The 20,710-nt window shown below is 42.9% G+C and overlaps 1 protein-coding gene across 2 annotated transcripts in view; it reads left to right on the forward strand.

The window, feature by feature from the left end:
- The window catches only part of prkcz (protein kinase C, zeta), a 741,785-nt gene that overhangs the window by 84,649 nt on the left and 636,426 nt on the right, over positions 1-20,710 (forward strand). For both annotated transcript variants that reach the window (XM_072478046.1, XM_072478045.1), the window contains exon 3: positions 15,617-15,706. In XM_072478046.1, coding sequence (XP_072334147.1) covers positions 15,617-15,706 — 90 coding nt within the window. The remainder of the gene's footprint in view (positions 1-15,616; positions 15,707-20,710) is intronic.

Here is a 20,710-nt window from a genome sequence, read left to right on the forward strand (position 1 = left end):
TTTTCATTTTTTTCATTTCAAGGTAACCACTTGGATGACCGAGGAAGGGTAATGAGATGTAATAATGAGCAATAGTTTATATAAAGCCAGCAGACTTCCACAAAATTATTCCAAGCAGAAGTTATGATGTTCCATTGAATCGCTACAGTGAAGAAGGAGGCCAGTTGGCCCATCGAGCCTGCACCGATCCTCCGAAAGAGTACCCTACCCCATCTTATCCCCGTAACCTCAACCTATAAATCTTTGGATACCAATGGGCATATTTGGACACGGGGGCAATTTAGCATGGCTAATCCACCAACCGTCACATATTTCAACTGTCGGAGGAAACTTGAGCACCCAGAGGAAATCCATGCAGAGAATCCAATGGGAGAATGTGCAAATTCCCACAGTCACTCAAGGCCGGAATTGAACCCAGGTGCCTGGTGCTGTGAGGCAGCAGTTCTAACCACTATGCCAATATTACGAGAAGTGGTTCAAATAATCACTGGAAAGATTTGGAATCTTCAAACAGTAAATGTAGGTGCTTTCTGATTTGGTGCTTAGAAAATAGCATTTTCTTCACCCTCTGCATATGCTAAATGAAGAGTTTCCCTCACAAATAAATGTTTCCGTTTAACAAGGTTGCAAAGCTCTTTTTCCTTTCTGCTCTATATGCTGAGTGAGAGATTCTAATGGCAAACATCAAGAAATGTATAATGAATTTTTCACTGTTTACTAAATAGCTCCGGCACAATATTTTCTGTCACAAAACAATTTTGCAATAATCTTGGTTAAATTCTTAACTTTTATTTAGCATTTCTATCAACTACAATGATGGTGCCATTCTTCTAGCAGATGTAATTGTTAATGTTGTCCGGAGGTAGAGGTAGTTTTAAGTGATTTATGTTTATATTGTTGGTATTTGGAAATAAGATAGTTCTCGAAACATGGGAATGATAAAAGAAGTTCCGGGAAGATTGAAGTCAAAAGGAACTGGAATTTGAACAAGGCACTGTTAGGTGAAGTTAAAGAGAGCAGAAAAATGCATACCTGATTAAATTGGTTAGCGAGAAGCCAGATATCTGAAGCAATCCTAAGGTTGGTGACCTTTATAGCTGAAGGAGTAGAGTAAAGAAGTAGGGAAGTGTTGCTGCAATTATACCTGGAGTATTGTGTACAGTTTTGGTCCCCTTATTTGTGGAGGGATGTGGTCCCATTAGGGCAGTTCAGAGGAAATTTACTAGATTGATTCTAGAGATGAGGGGTTTGCCTTGTGAAGAGAGATTGAGCAGTTTAGGCCTATACACTCTAGTTTAGAAGAATGAGAGATCCTAATTGAGGTAGATAAGTATATAAAAGATATTGACAAAGTAGACGGGCAGGGTCCTCTGTTTGGGAGTCTGTTCTCCCACCGGACCTGAATTGCACCTGATTTGGAGTGCAAATCCCATTATTGAGCTCCCATGTTGAGTGGGGAGGCCCGATAGCAAGATCCTGTGGCTGGGTCCCCTCCACCAGAGACCCCCTAAATAAGGATACCCCCAGAGACCCCCCACAAAGATGCCATAAATAAACAGAATCCTCCCCCCAGAAAGCCCATAAATAAAGAGACCCGCATGCACGGGCCAGCATGCACGTGCCCAAACGCACGTCGGGAAGCCCCCCAGAAGAGAGACCCAGGTCTGGAAGCTAGAGAGCAGCCCAGATGGGCAGTAAAAAAAAAAAAATTGCTGCTTCAACACTCACCTCGGCCATACACCTGCTTGCTCAGGCGGTGGAAGCAACACCTGGCAATTCCTGGAAAGAGAAAACCATTCAGCTGGTTTAAACACCCCTCCCCACACCATCTTTGATGTGCAAGTCATTCTCTTTAAAATTGATTTTTATTGGGCTGTGATTGACACACATTCCGAGTTGTCAACATTGTTGCGTTCATCTTTCTTCACGGTTGGTAACTTGGAAGTGGTCTAATCGCAATGTTTATAAACATTCAGCTTTGATTGACAGCTCATGTTTCAAACAGAGTTAGGTGCTGTCAGTTTCTAGCTGACCACTTCAAATCACTCAACCGTGAAGGGTCTCTGTGTGGTGGGGGGAGGGTCTCCTTATTTAGGGGGTCTCTGGGTGCGATCATTGTATTTAGGGGATTTCTGTTGGGGGGGCCTGGTGTGGTGGGCAGGTCTTGCATTGTGGAGTTGGGGAGTGGCTATTCGATGGACGTTGGGGGCAACTTCCTTACCTCTTTGGTCCACTGCGTCAAATACATGCTTGTCAAGACCTGTACCAATTCTCACCCACATGGTTCCTGGCCCAGGGGACTGAAGAATATGGTGCCTGGCCCAGTAATTGGATGCAATTGGTATTTATGACCCATTTGCATCCTCCGCTGGTGCGGAGTACGAACCTCATTCCTGATGCCAGAGGGGGGGTCAGAGCCATTTTCTCCCTGACGTTGGATTCACTGCTGCATTGGAAACTCTGCTAGTGGCAACGAGAGGCGGAGAATCCAGCCCGATGCTTCCTCTTGTGGGATAATCTAGATAAAGGGGAGCACATTTAAAACCGAGATGAGGAGAAATTGCTTCTCTCAAAGGTTCATGAATCTGCGGAATTGAGAACATTTAAGGAGGAGATGGACAGATTTTTAATTAGCAATTGGATGAAGGGTTACAGAAAACAGGCAAGAAAGTGGCGTTGAGGCTGAAGTGAGATCAGCCATGATCGTCTTGAATGGCGGAGTAGGCTGAATCACCTACTCTTGGTCCTGTAATAATAAATTTTATTATTGTCAGAAGTAGGCTTACATTAATACTGCAATGAGTTCCTGTGAAAATCCTCCAGTCGTCACATTGCGGCGCCTCTACAGGTACACTGAGGGAGAATTCAGAATGTCCAATTCACCTAGCAAGCACATCTTTTGGGACTTGTGGGAGGAAACTGGAATGCCTTGAGGAAAACCACGCAGACACGGGGAGAACGTGCAGACGCCACACAGACAGTGACCCAAGCCGGAAATCGAACCCAGGTCCCTGGCGCTGTGAAGCAACCGTGCTAACCACTGTGCTGCCGTGCGCCCCCCCCCAAAAAAAATTTTCATCTTGTTTGGAGAGGAGGAGGGAAGGATGGAAAGACTGTAAGACATCCACATACATGCCACCACTGGAAGTCTCCCACAGAGCTTGGATTTAATGCGTTGGTTGTGGAATCGCTTAGCTCTGTCTATTACTTGTTGCTTATGCTGTTTGGCACACAAGTAGCCCCGTGTTGTAGCTTCACCAGGTTGACATCTCATTTTTCGGTAAGCTTGATGTTACTCCTTGCATGCTCTCTTGCACTCTTCATTGAACCAGGGTTGATCCCCTAGATTGGTGGTAATGTAGAGTAGGGGATATGCTGGGCCATGCGATTGCAGATTGTGGTTGAATACAATTCTGAAGCTGCTGATGGCCCACAGTGCCTCATGGATGCCCAGTCTTGAGTTTCTAAATCTGTTCGAAGTCTATCCCATTTAGCATGGTGGTAGTGCCACACAACACAATGGAGGGTATCGTCAATATGAAGATGAGACTTTGTTATGTTCTGTGTTCTTCGTCCTGTCTGTGAAGCAGTAGTATTTTATTTGCGTGGCTGGATTCCTGAGAGACTGTGCAACACTAGAATGCACGTGACAATTAAAGACAGTGGAATACAGAAAGGAGAATTGAAAATCCTCGAAGCAGATACTTGCTGAAAACAGCTGAGAAAGGCATTGTTTGCAAAGTGTATCGTTTTGAGTGTTCAATTTGGGGAAACACTCGTGTCAAAGCCAAAGTCCAGTGAGGCTAATTGGCTCACAGTGTAACAATTACCGGGGGATTTGAGGAGTAAGCCATGGTAGTTTGATTGGGTGACATCTGCCACTTGGTTTCAGAGTGGGGTGTGTCTGACCACAGTTGACCGAATGGTTTACAGGTGTAGCCATCTGGGTTGGCCATTTTCCGACTTAAAATGGAGGTCCGCAAAGGCTGCAGGGAAATTCAGCCAACACAGGCAAAAACTAGCAAGTGCTAGTATCCCTGTATGCCTCAGACATCATCCACCAAATTAACCCACCAAACAATGTGTCCCTTACTCACCAGTGAAAACAGTCTGGACAGACAAGACTGAGTAATATTGAAGTGTTGAGAATTTGGGAAATTAACGAGGTTAACAGTGAACTTGAAAACAAAATAACGGACAAATTACACGATTAACAGTTGCCGAGAGGAATAATGAGATGCAATTTGGCTTGTAACAAGATTAGCAGGCCTCTAGAGACATTGAAGTGCAAATGACCAAACCTGAAACTTTGTTTATCAAAGATCAATGGGACTATAAAAATGATAAGACTGGCGCTCATGATGCACTTGCAACTGCAATGGTTAGCGACGATGGTGGGGTGAGTCATTTGGTGGAGAACAAAAACAGCTGAAGTTACCTTGGCTGGAGAGACTGTTTTTGTGAGGGATGGGATTGATGATGGATAGGGATGACATTAGAGGGACTGCATGGGAAGGATGAATGGCATGGGATGGAAAGGGTGGATGAGATGGTGGAATTGATCAAGTAGGGCAAAATGGCAGGATAACATTTTGATACAAATGATTCAAAATCTATCCTTTGCGCTTAAATTGAGGATTCACTAGATTTGAATTTGTAAAAGCCCAGACAGCACTGAAACTCACAGCCATCTGCATACTAATGAGCGATCCCCAGGTACAATGGAAACATTTAAGGTGAATAAGGCCAAGCCAGACTCCTCGGCGCCAGCAGGAGCCAAGACAAAGGAAGGCCAACGGACACTCCAGGACCGCCCAGCGATCAGGGAACAACTCCAGTATTGGAGAAATCGATCCAAGTGATCGAAACGTAGTCCAATCACTTGGAACCAGGTACGGGGTCCGCCCAAAGGGGCAGATAGTCCCGAAGTTCAAATCGTTCTTCTTGGCAGGGTCACTCAGCAACTTGAATCAACCCTTGAGAGTGAACTGCCTAAGCTGCCGCATCAACCAAGTAAGTCTCCAGTCAACGCACGCTACGAGATAAGCGCTCCTAGCTACCAGTCCATACCAGCTTTTGAATCCTGCAGACGCAGATCGAACGAAAGGTCATTTGTTCCCCTGACCGGTGGGCCAATTCCGAAGCTAAGTATAGGCCTTTTAGTGATAGAGAATAGTCTAGAAAGTAGAGTTTATGCATGAGTAGTGATTTACTGTGTATAAAAAATGTGTTTTGATTTGAATCTTACTAATTGGTGTGTTGAGTTATTGATCAGTACTTGAACTTGAACCTCGTGGCGGTATCATAAAGATACCTGGCGACTCTAGAGCAAAGGTTATAGAAATAGAGCAAATTCAGTAAAGACCCAACGGGCAACAAATTAAGAGCCAAGCAAAGTTAGCAACATTTACTGGCGACATCCTGACGGGACCCAACTTAGAAGTGGCCTAACCACTCCGGGAGAACCCAAAATTTGAATTCGAATCCAATTGGGAACAGAAAAAGCACAAGTGTTCAAGCAGTTCTGATCAATCCTCATAATTCGGAAGTGTGTTAATGCATGCGTAACTAACAGGGCTATAAGGTAAAACTGATAGATTTTTGTTGCGAAAAAACTGTCGGGAGTTTGTATTCCGGAAATTAGCGAACGTCGTACCCGTGTTTACAGCACCGCCTTAGTACCCCTCGTTCCAAATTTTAAAAGAGCATTCAGATAGGAAAAATGGCAATGAAGGCAATGCAACACCTCATGAACCCCCAGGAATTCATGGTCGCAGCGACTAGCAGCAGAGTAGGACAGTGTCCCGTTTGGGAAGAAGAGATCAGGAATTTTCTCAAAGGGAAAGGATGGCCCCTTTGGAGTGAATTCTGTGACAATTAGGAAACAGGACCCGGGAGTATAGGACATACTTGGTGGGAGAACCTGTCAGAGATCCATAAGAAAAGCTTGGGGAAAGCTCGCAAGCCGATGGCAATCGTGTCCTGTCTGGCACAATTGCGAGGTACAGAGGAGGTCGTTCGGACGCTCCGCAAAGAGATAGAAGAGACACATCGAATGAGCAAGATCGATGTTAGCGAGATCGAGAAAGAGAATATAGACTTACGAAGGAAGTTGACAGCAAAGGATGGAGAGGTGGATGATGCCAAGTGGGGAACACCAGTCTTGTCTAGCGCATCTGAGCAGCTTCCAAACCCAGTACGATAAGGCCTATCAGGACACGCAACGTGCAGTCCTGGTAAGAGAAGAGACAGAGAAACAGGTAGAGGCATTGCAAAGGCAGTGCAGCGATTTAAAAGCAGCGTTAAGAGCACGCCATGCTGCTACCACAGAGCACAGACAAAGCTCATTAGATCATGCGAAATGCAGGAAGCAGTTTGCGGAGCTGCAGTCTTTGCTTTCGGTGCAAAATGGGTTCCAGAGCACCTTTGAATTCAAATTAGATGAGGAAGACGGCCCTGATTGGCAAGAGTTAAATGAAACCGCGCATAGATATGTTCAGGGAACATGTGCGCAAGGAAAGCCCCAAAAGAGAAAAGCATCCCAACCCCCACAGAGCAGATAGATCAGGCACCCATGAATCCAGTCACTACCCACCGCACAGTCACATCGGAAGGAGACGCAGAATTTCTTTACACCACCCCCTTAACCGTGACCCAATTACGGGACGCGTGCAAAAAGATCACACCGTTCCTCTCCACCTCAGACCCCCACCACTTCTTTGCTAGAGTAAAGCAGCAGGCGACCATGTACGGCCTGGATGAGCATGAGCACGTGAAGCTCACAGTTTTGAGTGTCGACCCTTCAGTCGTAGCAGCCCTTCCCGACCCACAGAATGTAGGAGGAGGCACCCTTGCAGAGATGCACACGGCGATCCTAGACGCGATCGGTTACAATCGAGGTGACCCAGTAGAAGGCCTGAATAAGTGCAGGCAGAAAAAGACAGAACACCCCACAGCGTTTGCTGGACGCCTGTGGATTCTTTTTACAGCCGTTTTCGGCAATTTGGAACGCGCCCATTTGTCCCAAGATGGTATGGCCAAATGGACCCGCACCCTTATCTCCCATGCCACAGAGGCAGGACAAAAAGCTTGCGCCAACTATGACCCCTCAGAGGAAGCGCACAATGAAAAGTGGGTTTTAAAAAGATTGTCCCGCACCTGGGAGCAATCTGTCCAAAACAAACCCGTAATTAAGAAACCCGAAGAACAGCAGGCAGAGGCAGATATCCACACAGTTAAGACGCACCAGAACCCCGCATGGGTAAACGAAGGCAGGAACAGCCCCCCACAGAAACCACAGGAGTGTTACAACTGTAGACAATTAGGTCACTTTGCACGACTTTCCCGTACCAGCCTCCCCGAACAGGCGCCGTAATGTGGCGACTAGGGGCTTTTCACAGTAACTTCATTGAAGCCTACTCGTGACAATAAGCGATTTTCATTTTTCATTTCATTTCACGAGAGTGCAATGTCCCACGAAAGCCACAGAGAGCCCAGCAGGCAGGCACTCTGAATAAGAATAGGACAGAGCCCATACATAGTGTGAGCACCCGTTCAGACCAGACAGACCTGAACGGAACAGACTGACGGTGTTCGGGCTTCCCCACCTGGGTCTGCGACACCCTTTGGGATAGGTCCGGCCGACCAGTAGTTGCAGCAAAAGTACGGGGACAGCCCATCGAATTTCTCTGGGACACAGGAGGGTCCCGCACCACAATTAATTCCTCCACCATGTTCCAAAAAGACACTAGCCCACTACAGCCACAATCACCCTCAGAGGCTTCCCAGGCCACTCACAACAGGGACACATCACAGCCCCTGTACCCATTCAAATTGGCAATATTACGACGAGACACCCCATAGTTTCAGTCGATCTACCCCACACAGCAGAACACATTTTGGGCATTGATTTTATGAACTCCTACCACCTTTTATTTGATCCAGTAAACCAATGTGTTTGGAAAATGGCAAAATCTGCAAGAGCCCCCGCAACGCTCACAGGTGAGTATGCAAACAAGATTAGTGCAGTCGGCGATTTCTGGTTTGACCCGACCACGATTAGCAAGACAAGCAGATTAGGGCACTTCTGCAGAAGCACAGGACAGCATTCGCGACCCACAAACACGACTGTGGCCGGATGACTGGTTCCGTTCAAATCACAGGACCTGACCCTAGACCCCAAGAGGCAGAGGGAGAAATCTCAAAAGTTATCGATAGCTTATTAGAGCAGGGAATCCTTAGATCGGTAGCCTCTACTAATAATGCCCCGATTTGGCCAGTGAGAAAGCCCGATGGATCATGGCGACTGAACATCGATTACCGGGAACTCAGCAAAGTCACCCCCGCAGCAGCACCCACGGTAGCCACAAGTCCCGAGACCATGCTCAAACAGGGACTCAACTCACGATATTTTACGGTTTTGGACGTCAGCAACGGATTCTGGTCCATTCCATTGGCAAAAGCGTACCAATACAAATTTGCCTTCACTTTTAAAGGTCAACAGTACATGTGGACATGCCTTCCACAAGGATTCCACAACTCCCCCTCCATTTTCCACCGACAGCTGGCAAATGGTTTATCAAAATTTTCTCGCCCCGAATATCTGGTCCAGTATGTGAACGACTTATTACTGCAGACAGACACCAAGGCAGAGCACATCGAGCTTCTGTCCGAACTCCTGGAACTCCTACAGCAGATTGGTTGCAATGTAAACCCCAAAAAGGCCCAAATTTTGGAAAACAAAGTGATGTATTTGGGTACAATTGTCACGCATGGTAAACGTGAGATTGAGCATAAAAGAATTGACTCGATTGTCAAATTGCCCCTTCCCCAGAATGTTTCAGCCCTCCGGTCGTTTTTAGGACTGGTTGGCTACTGCCGAAACCATATTGACGATTTCGCCACCAAAGCAGCACCCCTCTCGGAACTCCTAAAGAAAGGAGCCCTTGGGAATGGCTTCCGCAGCATACGGATGCTGTGGATGCTTTGAAAAGAGCCCTCATTGCAGCCCCCGCACTACAGGTTACAGACCCGCTTTCCTCCTATGCTATAGAGATAGCTAGCACAGATTGTACCCTTTTAGCCGTGCTCCTCCAGGAACGGCACGAACAGTTAAGACCCGTGGCTTACGCCTCAAGAGTTTTAGATCCTGTGGAGCAGGGATTTTCGGCCTGTAAAAGGCACCTGCTTGCAGTTTTCTGGGCGGTTCAGTATTTTTCCTTCATAACCGGACTAAACCCCATCACAATCCTCACGGAACACCCCCCCACCCAACTTTTACTTGACGGACGACTTAAGGACGGTACAGTGAGCCAAATCGGAGCAGCCAGATGGACCCTTATCTTGCAGGGACGGGACATCACTGTAAAAAGGACCAAGACCCACACTTTCCTGGCCGACAACCTTCAGTACCCAGTCACCCCCCACGAATGTGAAACCATCTCACCACACCACAACACAGGCCCTTTTATTGCAAAAACACCCCCCAAAAGGATAGGTAGTTCACCCCAGAGCCCCCAGCACACAGACACGTGTGCACCTTTATGGATTTATGTGGATGGTTCTTCCACAGTATTAGACGGGAAGCGCATTACAGGATGCGGCATCTATGTCGAGGACGCGCAGGGACGCGCTCCAGAAGAAATCTCCTTAAAACTACCAGAAACTGCTGAGAGCTTGCCAGCCCCCATTCATAACTGCTCTTCTGCTTCGACGGTAGAACCTTTACAGCAACCCCCCACGATGACTACATTTTTTGCCCGTTCTTGCCGGTTGCTCAGGCAGTGGAGAAACGGCATTCTTCTCCGCCCTGCCTGAGGACCCCCCTCTGGTCAACTACGCTCAGGTAGAGCACATACTGCATTGACCACCGTCCTACCCGGGGATTCCATCCAAATCTTACCCGTCGCAGCCCATACGCACCCCTTTTCTGCACTCTTGGTTCAAAAAGTTTTGTTTTGTTTTCGGGCAACCCTTAGGTTGCCATCCCTATGCTGTTTACATCCTCAAACATTTGGATGGTAAATCACACAACCTGCGAGACGGCTCACACTGTTTCAGTTTTTTTAAGTGTGTCTAGTCCAAATTGTCGGTTTTAAGAAAAAAAAAATGAGGGAGTCACACATGGTGACAAATTATAAAGGGAAATTGGCACGACAAGACAGACATGCTAACGCACGAGATATTAACCAAGATAGTAACAGAAACTATGCATGATCCACAGAATTCCAGAAGCTCCAGGAAGAGAGAAGAAACGGAAAGGAAGAGACGAAAAGGAAAGAAGACAACAATGAAGACGTCATACGTGGTTTTGGTCGTTATTGTAATTTGTATCCGGTTCCGCGCGAATGCGAACCCCCGACCCCTACCACACAGGCCGTGAATGATTCCCACCCCTACCATACACTACACCCTGAAATAGTTACCCCCGCTATAGTCACCGACACACCATCATGGTGTGATATGTTCATAACCTGGTATTCACTATCATACGTAATGGAATCCCTTCTAGTATTGGCGATACTCTGCAGCATCGTGCAGACCATGCGCATGAGGAAATGGCGAAGGAGAGCCTACTGCTCTCGCACCCCGGTATACAGGATAAGATCCCCTATTTTTGGTTATCACCAGGACCCCGAACCCCTTGATCTACAATAGAGGACATTCGTTTGCGTTCTTTTTGTAAATAAAGAAATGTGTTTCGTTCACAACGAAAATATTGTATACCTTGGCTTGACTGCCAAGCCAGAGGAAAAATGTGAATGCTGCTATTTTTGTATTGTTAGGAAGTTAGTATGATTGAATGTTTGAGTGAGTGTCGTTTATAAGAGATAGTTAGAGGTACTGTTTTTTTCATGTTGTAATGCATGTCCCTGTTTTGACATAGCGCCACTTAGAATGTAAGTTAAAATTTTCATTGCAGTTACGGTCAGTGTAGAGGCCACGGAAGAGTGCTCGCTGGTTCAGGAAGAGAAGACAATGCAGTTATGTGATCCTTCACGCTTCGAGTTAGGGATCACAAGGAGGGAGTGTAGCCACCTGGGTTGGCCACTCCCCGACTTAAAATGGAGGTCCACAAAGGCTGCAGGGAAATTCAGCCAACACAGGCAAAAACTAGCAAGTGCAAAAATCCTGTGTATTAGAACTTGCAAAAGCCCAGACAGCACTGAAACTCACAGCCATCTGCATACTAATGAGCGATACCCAGGTACAATGGAAACATTTAAGGTGAATGAGGCCAAGCCAGACTCCTCGGCGCCAGCAGGAGCCAAGACAAAGGAAGGCCAACGGACACTCGGGGACCGCCCAGCGATCAGGGAACAACTCCAGTATTGGAGAAATCGATCCAAGTGATCGAAATGTAGTCCAATCACTTGAAACCAGGTACTGGGTCCACCCAAAGGGGCGGGAAGCCCCTGGGGACTATAAAATAGAGTCCCCCAAGTTCAATCGTTCTTCTTGGCAGGATCACTCAGCAACTCAAATCAACCCTTGAGAGTGAACTGCGTAAGCTGCCGCAACAACCAAGTAAGTCTCCAGTCAAAGCACGCTACGAGATAGGCGCTCCTAGCTACCAGTCCATACCAGCTTTTGAATCCTGCAGACTCAACCGAACGAAAGGCCATTTGTTCCCCTGACCTGGTGGGCCAATTCCGAAGCTAAGTATAGGCCTTTTAGTGATAGAGAATAGTCTAGAAAGTAGAGTTTATGCATGAGTAGTGATTTACTGTGTATAATAAATGTGTTTTGAATTGAATCTTACTAATTGGTGTGTTGAGTTATTAATCAGAACTTGAACTTGAACCTCGTGGCGGTATAAAGATACCTGGCGACTCTAGAGCAAGGGTTATAGAAACAGAGCAAATTCAGTAAAGACCCAACGGGCAACAAATTAAGAGCCAAGCAAAGTTAGCAACACAGGGACTGTGCATTTATTGCAAACATTATGGCAAAAGATATATTTTGTAACCTATGTTATCCTTAAAGTCTCTATACATCAGTGGGAATTAAGGAGGTATCATACTCAAACATCTTAATATTTCTTTCTGTTACTAAATGATTATTGGCAGCCCTGTGACTGTTCATCCATGGGTTCTGAAAAGAAAATTACAGATTTTTGAGCCTGTATCCCATACTGGGACCTTCAATCCAGTAGTAACATCAACTGGAATTGTAACAATATGAATGAATGTATTTTGCATTCAGTATGAACAAATAAAAAGGCAGTTGCTATAACCATTTAGAGTATGCTGCAATATGTGTATGATAAATGTGATATTGTTTGAAGTTTCATTTGTCATATGTCACCTGTTTTAATCAATCTCCTGAAAACAGCAACATTGTTTTTTTAGGCATACTACCTTAGGGTAAGAAAAGTTTTTTTTTTAATGCTTTACTCAAACTAACTTAAATTTCTTTTGATGCTTCAAAAAATTACTTTGTGGGTTTTCATTCTCTAATGTTCCATTGTCACAGGGATGGTGAAACATGGCAAGTTTAAAGTAAGTTCTGGCACGCAGTCTAGCTAGTTTTTCTACCAATTCCCCCCCCCCCCCCCCGTCTCAAAATCCAGAAGTTGTAGGGACGGATACATGCTGATTGCTGGAGCTGACGGGTGGATCTGGGAACCATGAGCTCAAGGCAGTGGAAACCATTGTGAAGGTTTTTAAAGACGTAATAACATTATTTAGAGAAATTGAATAATTGTAATGTAAGTTCTGTTTTTTGCACGCTGTTATGGATCTCTTTTCTAGTGGTAAGTACTGAGGTTCAGTGGTAAAGAAATAGATTTTTAAATTAGTAGATTTTGTTGAAATGTTTTGTAAATCTAGTTGCTTTCCTTGCACTTTGATTTGCATTTCTTGTACCTCTTCAGTTTGTGCTTTATACCTATTCTATGCATATGAAATTTGGACTAATCAGTTGCGGGAACCCAAGTGCAGAAACCCCATAGTGTAACAAAGCAATGTGAATTAGGGTTAGGAACAAAATAAATGCTAGCGGCAATCTTCATATACAGCAAAAATGAAATTCATGAGAGAATTAATGAGTATTTTGAATGCGCTGTCATCAAAATGTAATGTTCTGTTATGGCTGTGATTTGGTATTTGATAAAAATGAATATTTAATGTTATTACAAATTTCTAACTGTAGTTAGAAAGAACCATGAGCAAATATTCAACTTTTAATTTGTTAAATGCTTATTTCTTAGTATTTTATTTTTCTGTGTATGCATTATTAACTCAAAACCTTTTTATAGTTTATGCGAAGGCTGTCATGAATATCTTTATTGAAGTAGTTTTGACTGTTGAAAGTTAATTGCTGTATACCATAATTGAATTCCATGCTGGAATGATCATTTTATGCTCAAGATCAAAAAAACGATACTGCATGTAAAGCTTTATTTGAAATAAAATCCTTCAAACGTTTTAGTTTTGAATAACCCAGCATTTAGATCCCTTGCTTTTATTTGGAAATTTAGTATCAGTCTCGTGAATCTACTAGCTGCTCCATTGTAAAAACTCTACACCAATTTGTTTTCTGTTTGTTTTAATCAGTGCTATAAATATCTCCTTCCCTACTGTCTAGTTCAGCTCAAGGCTCCCAGGTGAAATATTAACTTATTTTTAGATAACTAGAGATGTGCTGTTCATTTGCAGCATTTTGTTTTATTTTGGATTTTAATCTTGCAGTTTTTCTTTGAATTGAAAGTTGAATTAAGTTGCAAAAATGTGGTAATGGTTCACTCAAGTGAAATGATGCCCAGATGCACTGCAGCTGCTATATGCAGTTGTTGAGTGGTATGATATGGGCTTCTCATCTTAAAGATGCCACTGATAGGATTGGTGAACACAAATACATCTATTGGAGGGGAAATCAGGCACCTGGTCTCTCTTGAGCTTTGCAGAGTTGACAATGCAGCAACAATTACTGAGGCCTAGGAGCAGGTCATATTTATTTTGCTGGAGAAACTACAAGAAACAAATTATTTGATGGGAAAAGGAAATACTAAATATTAAGTCAACAATAACAGAGCAAGGATATAATTTAAACTGCAGCCCTCCTTGTCCACATTTATGATGTTTGTTTGCAATGAAAGGCCATTATAAAATAATTGTACAGCAAGCTATTCCATTAAGGGAAATTCCGAGCTGTCAGGAAAATATGGAAAATACAGTACTCATCAGCTCTGTGTAAGACTGCTGTTTTCCCCTACTCTTAGGATTTTGGACATTGAATGGTAGTGCAGTTTTTGGGGTTGGGGTCTGGGGCACTGCAATGATTTGACACATCAATAATTTGAACCAGTGTCCAGGCAAGGGCAACAGGTTTTAGACAGAGGATATGGGGGAGTATCAAAATAGAGTTGCGATGTTAACAATACAGTTAACAGTTGCTTGGTTCTGCTGCTTCAAGGTTCACTATGGAGTTCTTAAGCTCCAGAATAAGGGAAAAGAAGAGGCATCGCTGAGATGCAACTGAAGGATTTAATTAATTTGTGTCCAGATGCCACGTAAATATTGGAGTTGTTGTCAAAAGGGATCATTTTCCTTAACTGAAATGGAAGTCCCTTGATATTAACAGATCTATCAGAGAAAGACCAACTAGATCTGTGCAGTTTCCTTGTCCATGCATTTGAAAACATGTCCAATTACCCTGTGGTTTCCCCATATTTCTATAAATTTCTCTTCTGCAGGTGTTTAACTAGTCTTCCCTTCTTAGGTTCAACTATTCACCATGGCAGGCAATATGTACTCTGAACACTAAGTAAAGAAGTTTTTCGCTTTCATCACCTTACTTTGACAATAACCAATTTTAAATGTGTGACTTATAATCACTTTCTCCCACTAGAGCAGTTTTGCCTAACACATGAAAAGAAATTAAATAAAAATCGCTTATTGTCACGAGTAGGCTTCAATGAAGTTACTGTGAAAAGCCCCTAGTCGCCACATTCCAGCGCCTGTTTGGGGAAGCTGGTACATTAGCAACTAACCACATGTGGCGAATTGGGAATACAGCAGTAACTGATGCATTTCTGATAAATAAAAACTGATTAATAGAGAGCATAATTGGGCCTGCAATTGATATCTTGTCATCCTTCCACATCTTGAGTACTAAATGTAGTATTAAAAGCATGAAAAGCAGAGTGCACAATTGTCTTTGACTTCTGTAAGTGTGACTAAATTTGTCACTGATCATAACTGATTCTGAAGTAAATCTACACATAAAGTACATTACCTGTATAGTGTATGTTGAGGAGTCTTCTACTAAAATTAAGTGAATGCCGTTAAAACAGTGTCACCTGAGTTACATCTCTGGTAAATCAGTAATTTCTGTTAGTCGACAAGAGGAAATGGTCTTTCCTTTTCAACCAATCAAAACTTCATTTTAGGAACCTGGTAAATTATTTTGCTTTTCTGCTCCAGTAGAAGTAGTTTAAAAATTAAATCCAGGGTTGTTTGACAAACCCATTGAATGGCGAACACTTTGGGGTTAAGGTGTGATGTAGGTTCCTTGGATTGGTAATGTAGTAAATAAAATATTTCTCTGACAAACCAAAGTTTTTGAATTCTTGGGTAGCAGGAGTTCCACTGATTGGTTTTGTTCTTGTTTATAGGGGACCCATGCACTGTTTCATCCCACATGGAACTGGAGGAAGCCTTTCGTCTGTATAACCAGAATGGAGAATCGGGCCTCAATTTACATGGTTAGTCGTCTATTACAGTATTGATTAAGGATCTCTTAAAAACCTCTGAAACTTAAATGATGTACTTGGCAAAATGGGACAAATGGTGTTCCTCAGTAGCTGTACTGGGGCTACAGTTTTCCATGATATGTAATCAATAACTTGAATGGAGGAATATAATGTTCTACATCCAGGCTTCTTGGGAATACCAACAAATTATGCAGATGAGAGCAGGCACTAAGACAGTTGAGAACGCTGTGAGGACTTGTCATTTTTTCCCCCTTCTTGATTGATTGTAACAGGGTTTTCTTTTTGTAATTTATAAGGATGAAAGTATTAATGCATTGGCTGTGCTTAACCATTTATGTGCTGATTGCTAAGATCTCAAGTCAGACAGGGCTTCTTGAGTTTGCACACAAAGTGGTTAGTTTTTATTGAGCCAAAAACCCACCCAGGTCAGAGATAATGTTCGCAACACATGCATGTATATGTATAGACACAAAATTACATGCTATACAGCAGGAGGTTACTTTTTTTGGCCAAATGGAAGTTTCAATGATAAAAAAGATCTTCAATGTTTTTAAAACGCAAGTCCACTGTTTGAGATCTTCGCTGGTGTTCGTGTTGAGGCAGATTTTTTTCCCATGGTGGTTTTCTTTTTAAACTTAATCTGTTTTTCCCAAAATTGTGTGATATTGCACCTGACGTTCCTTTTGATTGTAATTCTCTTATCACTGTGATGTATTCCACAATGTACCATAGATAGGGCTCCGAACATGAAAGCAGAGTAGAGAGCGAGATGGTGTTCCTGCTCCATTGGCTGGTTTCTTCTAGACTGCTTTTAGCAGCTTTGTGTTGTAATAATAAATATTTCAAAATTGTTATTCTTGCAAGATTACTCTCCTCATGATGAGCTGGGTATTCCACAGTAGGTAATTGATTAGCTCATGGCTCAACAGACCTTGGCAAATGTGTGGCGGTGATTAGTTTATTACATATCCCAGCCATTACCTCTGAACAGACCATCCTTTCCTATGATGAGCTAGGAAGAACATATCAACGCTTATGTAGCCATTGTCCCGGTAGACTTTTTGTCTCTACATTGAAAGGTAGTTTTATAGACATGCAAGTAGTGAAAACGAGTTACCGTTTCAGTTATCTTTGAAGTAATTCTTGACATTAGCAGGTGTGAAATTCAAAGGAGGTTGCCATAGCATGTCCCAATTGTAATTCATGTGGAAACTTCCAGAAACTGTCCAGTTTGTAATACCAGATATGTCAGGTGACCGGTGGAAGTCATCTTAAGTCGGTGTTTGCTTGCTTTAAAAAAAAACTTTTAAAAAGAAGTTCAATACATATTCGATAATCGATGAAATTAAAGATTAATATTACACATGTAGATGTCACATTATCATCACAATGACATTGAACTAAAATTTTAACTTTATTCAACTTGGTAATTTAGCAAAAATATCAATGCCCCTGGAATGAGTGTAGCAGTTGTGGGACTATATTTAATCCAACAATCTCATTTCCATTTATTAAATCAGTTAAGCTGGAGGCATCGGCAGGGTTGACAACCTTTTATTGTGGGGCCTGGAGGAGCACTGAAATAAGAAAGTAACTTGCTTGGCCTCTCATTCATCTGACCTGATGCCAGCTTTCTCTGGCTGGGCGGCCATTCAATGACAGCCAAGAGTCCTGGGATTATTGGATCTGAAATCACAATATTAAATTTTGATTTTTTTTGTTGTAATGAATATTAAAGCTGCAGATACATTAAAAAAAAAAGATTATGCTTACGTTTAATTCTGCTTTATTGTGATTAGTGACCTAATCGAATCACGCATCCTGAAGTGTTTGACTGCAGTTTTGAGTATAAGAAGGAGCTTAGAAAAGAGAAATTGATCGAGTTAGGGGCTTGATGGAAAAAGGAAAATATTCTTTCAGCTTTGATTACTTCACTCTTCCTGAGATTTCCCGCACTAAAATCAAGCCAAACAGCGATATAGTTTAGTCACTGATGGTGTGTTTCACTGTGTCCCAGGATTTAATGTCTTAGCCCAGGAGAATGGAAAGATACGAAGTCTACAATAGTTTCGAATGTGACATAATGGGTTTCTTTCGCTCAACTGGACAAATTAAGTTGGATAATTTTCTTTGGTGAAGTGCGCCATTTGTAAATTTCGTTTTGTGTTTTGGTATACTTTTGATTGTTCCATTTTTCTTTTAATAAGGGAACATTAACAAATTAATTTACAAACCAAGCCAGATCACTTAAGACGAGGACTTCCCATTCTAAATGTATTTCTAATTATAAATGTAATAATCATTTGTTATGAGCACAAATATTTTAGGGCCCAGACCCTTTCTAAAGGCCATACAATTCCTATCTTTTCTGGGAACATCTTGGATTTTGAAGGCGCAATTCAGATTGCGAGAGTACAATTTTGTTTCATTAAATCTGCATTAATTTGGCTATTCCTATTAAGTTTTCTATATTTCTAAAACCCAATTTGCAATGACTTGTGTATTTAGCCCAATTAGCATTTTCTTGGTATATGTTCCAACTTCACACTGTTCTAGTGCCTGAACAGTGTTTAAGCTTCCCCTTGTGGCTTAATGGCAATTCATTACTTGATGTGCCATAACATTCTGGCTAGAAAGTTCCAAGTCTGATTCCTGGTTTGTTGCAGCATTAGTTGATCTCAGCCAAGAATGCTTAAGTTGATCCCCTCGCCCTGAACTCTTGAGTGATGGGCCAGCTCATTTGTGATGTAGCTGAGAGATGGGCCAGCTCGTTTGTGGTGCAGCTGTGATAAAATAACCCGCTGACGCCTACTGGCTTGGTTCATTCCTAACATTTTCAGGAGGGCCTGGAGCCTTGCTCATACTGTGAATCCATATCCAAATAAGAATCATTATCTTGAGGCTTGGAGGGTCCTGCCACTCGGAAGTGGCAGAGAAAGTGTAATTTTGACTCTTGTTCACCTTCGTTTCATTTACCGTCATTCATTTTTATCAACCCCTGCAAAGTGACAAGAAAAGGCTTCATTTTAAAATAAGTTATTGAAGAAGGCAGTATTTTAACACACTGGGTAGAACTGGCATTTTTTTCATGCATGGCTGCTTAATACTATTAAAATTTAATACTTTTTTGAAAGCTTTTCCTTATGAACTATTTTTAAAGAAAGCTTTGATCCACTTTGATCTTCACCCTCAGTTTAACATGCTTAGAACTAGCATCAGGAGTTCTAATGGATATACTCTGAAAAATATATTTTAAATTTACATGCAAAATATTCTGGACTCTGCTGTCAGAGCAATATTGCACAGATCATTATTTCTTGAAGATCAATTTAATGCAAGGTTTAAACCTTTTACTGGAATCTGCTGACAAGAAACAAAAACAACTTACATTAAAGGTGCTAGATAAATGTAATAAAATATCCCAAGATGTTTCACAGGAAAAACAAAAAATATGTCACCAAACCACAGAAGGAGGTATTGAGACAGATGATCAAATGCTTGGCTAATGAGCTAGATTGTAAAGAGTGTTTTGAAGGAAGAAAATTGGGTAGAGAGGTGAAGAGTTGTCAGAAGGGACTTCCTGAGTTTGGGGCTCAGGCAACTAAGCTACCACACGGTTACTAGTGGTGGAGTGATTAAAATTGTAGATGCTTGAAGTTTCTCAGAGTTGTGGGCTGGAGGAGATTATGATGATTGGTAGAGACCAAGTCATGGGGAAATCTGAGAACAAAGATGAGAATTTTAAAATAAAAATGTTTTGTGACCTAATGCCAATGAAGGTCAGCGAGCACAAGAGTGGTAGGTGAACAGAATGTGGGTGCAGGTTAAGGCATAAGCAGCAGAGTTATGAATGATGTAAAATTTGTCACGAGAAGACTGTCCAAGAACAAGTAAGAGTGCTTTTGAATACTCAAGTATGGAGATACCAAATGCATGAAAACATTTCAGCAAAAGATCAGCTGAAACAGGGACTAAGTTGAACAAAGTTAGGGAGGTGGAAAAAGGCGATCTTGGCTGGTAGCTCATTTTGCAGTCAAATTTGCTATCAAGGTTGTGAGCATAGAACATAGAAAAATACAGCACAGAACAGGCCCTTAGGCCCACGATGGGTGCCAAACCTTTGTCCTAGATTAATCATAGATTATCATAGAATTTACAGTGCAGAAGGAGGCCATTCGGCCCATAGAGTCTGCACTGGCTCTTGGAAAGAGCACCCTACCCAAGGTCAACACCTCCACCCTATCCCCATAACCCAGTAACCCCACCCAACACTAAGGGCAATTTTGGACACTAAGGGCAATTTATCATGGCCAATCCACCTAAACTGCACATCTTTGGACTGTGGGAGGAAACCGGAGCACCCGGAGGAAACCCACGCACACACAAGGAGGATGTGCAGACTCAGCACAGACAGTGGCCCAAGCCGGAATCGAACCTGGGACCCTGGAGCTGTGAAGCAATTGTGCCATCCACAATGCCACCGTGCTGCCCTTAAGAACAAATTAATCTACACTATATCATTCTACCATAATCCATGTACCTATCCAATAGCTGCTTGAAGGTCCCTAATGTTTCCGACTCAATTACTTCCACAGGCAGTGCATTCCATGCCCCCACTACTCTCTGGGTAAAGAACCTACCTCTGACATCCCCCACTATATCTTCCACCATTCACCTTAAAGTTATGTCCCCTTGTAATGGTTTGTTCCACCCGGGTAAAAAGTCTCTGTCTACTCTATGTATTCCCCTGATCATCTTATAAACCTCTATCAAGTCACCCCTCATCCTTCTCCGTTCTAATGAGAAAAGGCCTAGCACCCTCAACCTTTCCTTGTAAGACCTACTCTTCATTCCAGGCAACATCCTGGTGGTAAATCTCCTTTGCACCTTTTCCAAAGCTTCCACGTCCTTCCTAAAATGAGGCGACCAGAACTGTACACAGTACTCCAAATGTGGCCGTACGAAGGTTTTATACAGCTTCATCATCACCTCACG

This window comes from Scyliorhinus torazame, chromosome 16 (assembly GCF_047496885.1).
Source record: "Scyliorhinus torazame isolate Kashiwa2021f chromosome 16, sScyTor2.1, whole genome shotgun sequence".
NCBI lineage: Eukaryota > Metazoa > Chordata > Chondrichthyes > Carcharhiniformes > Scyliorhinidae > Scyliorhinus > Scyliorhinus torazame.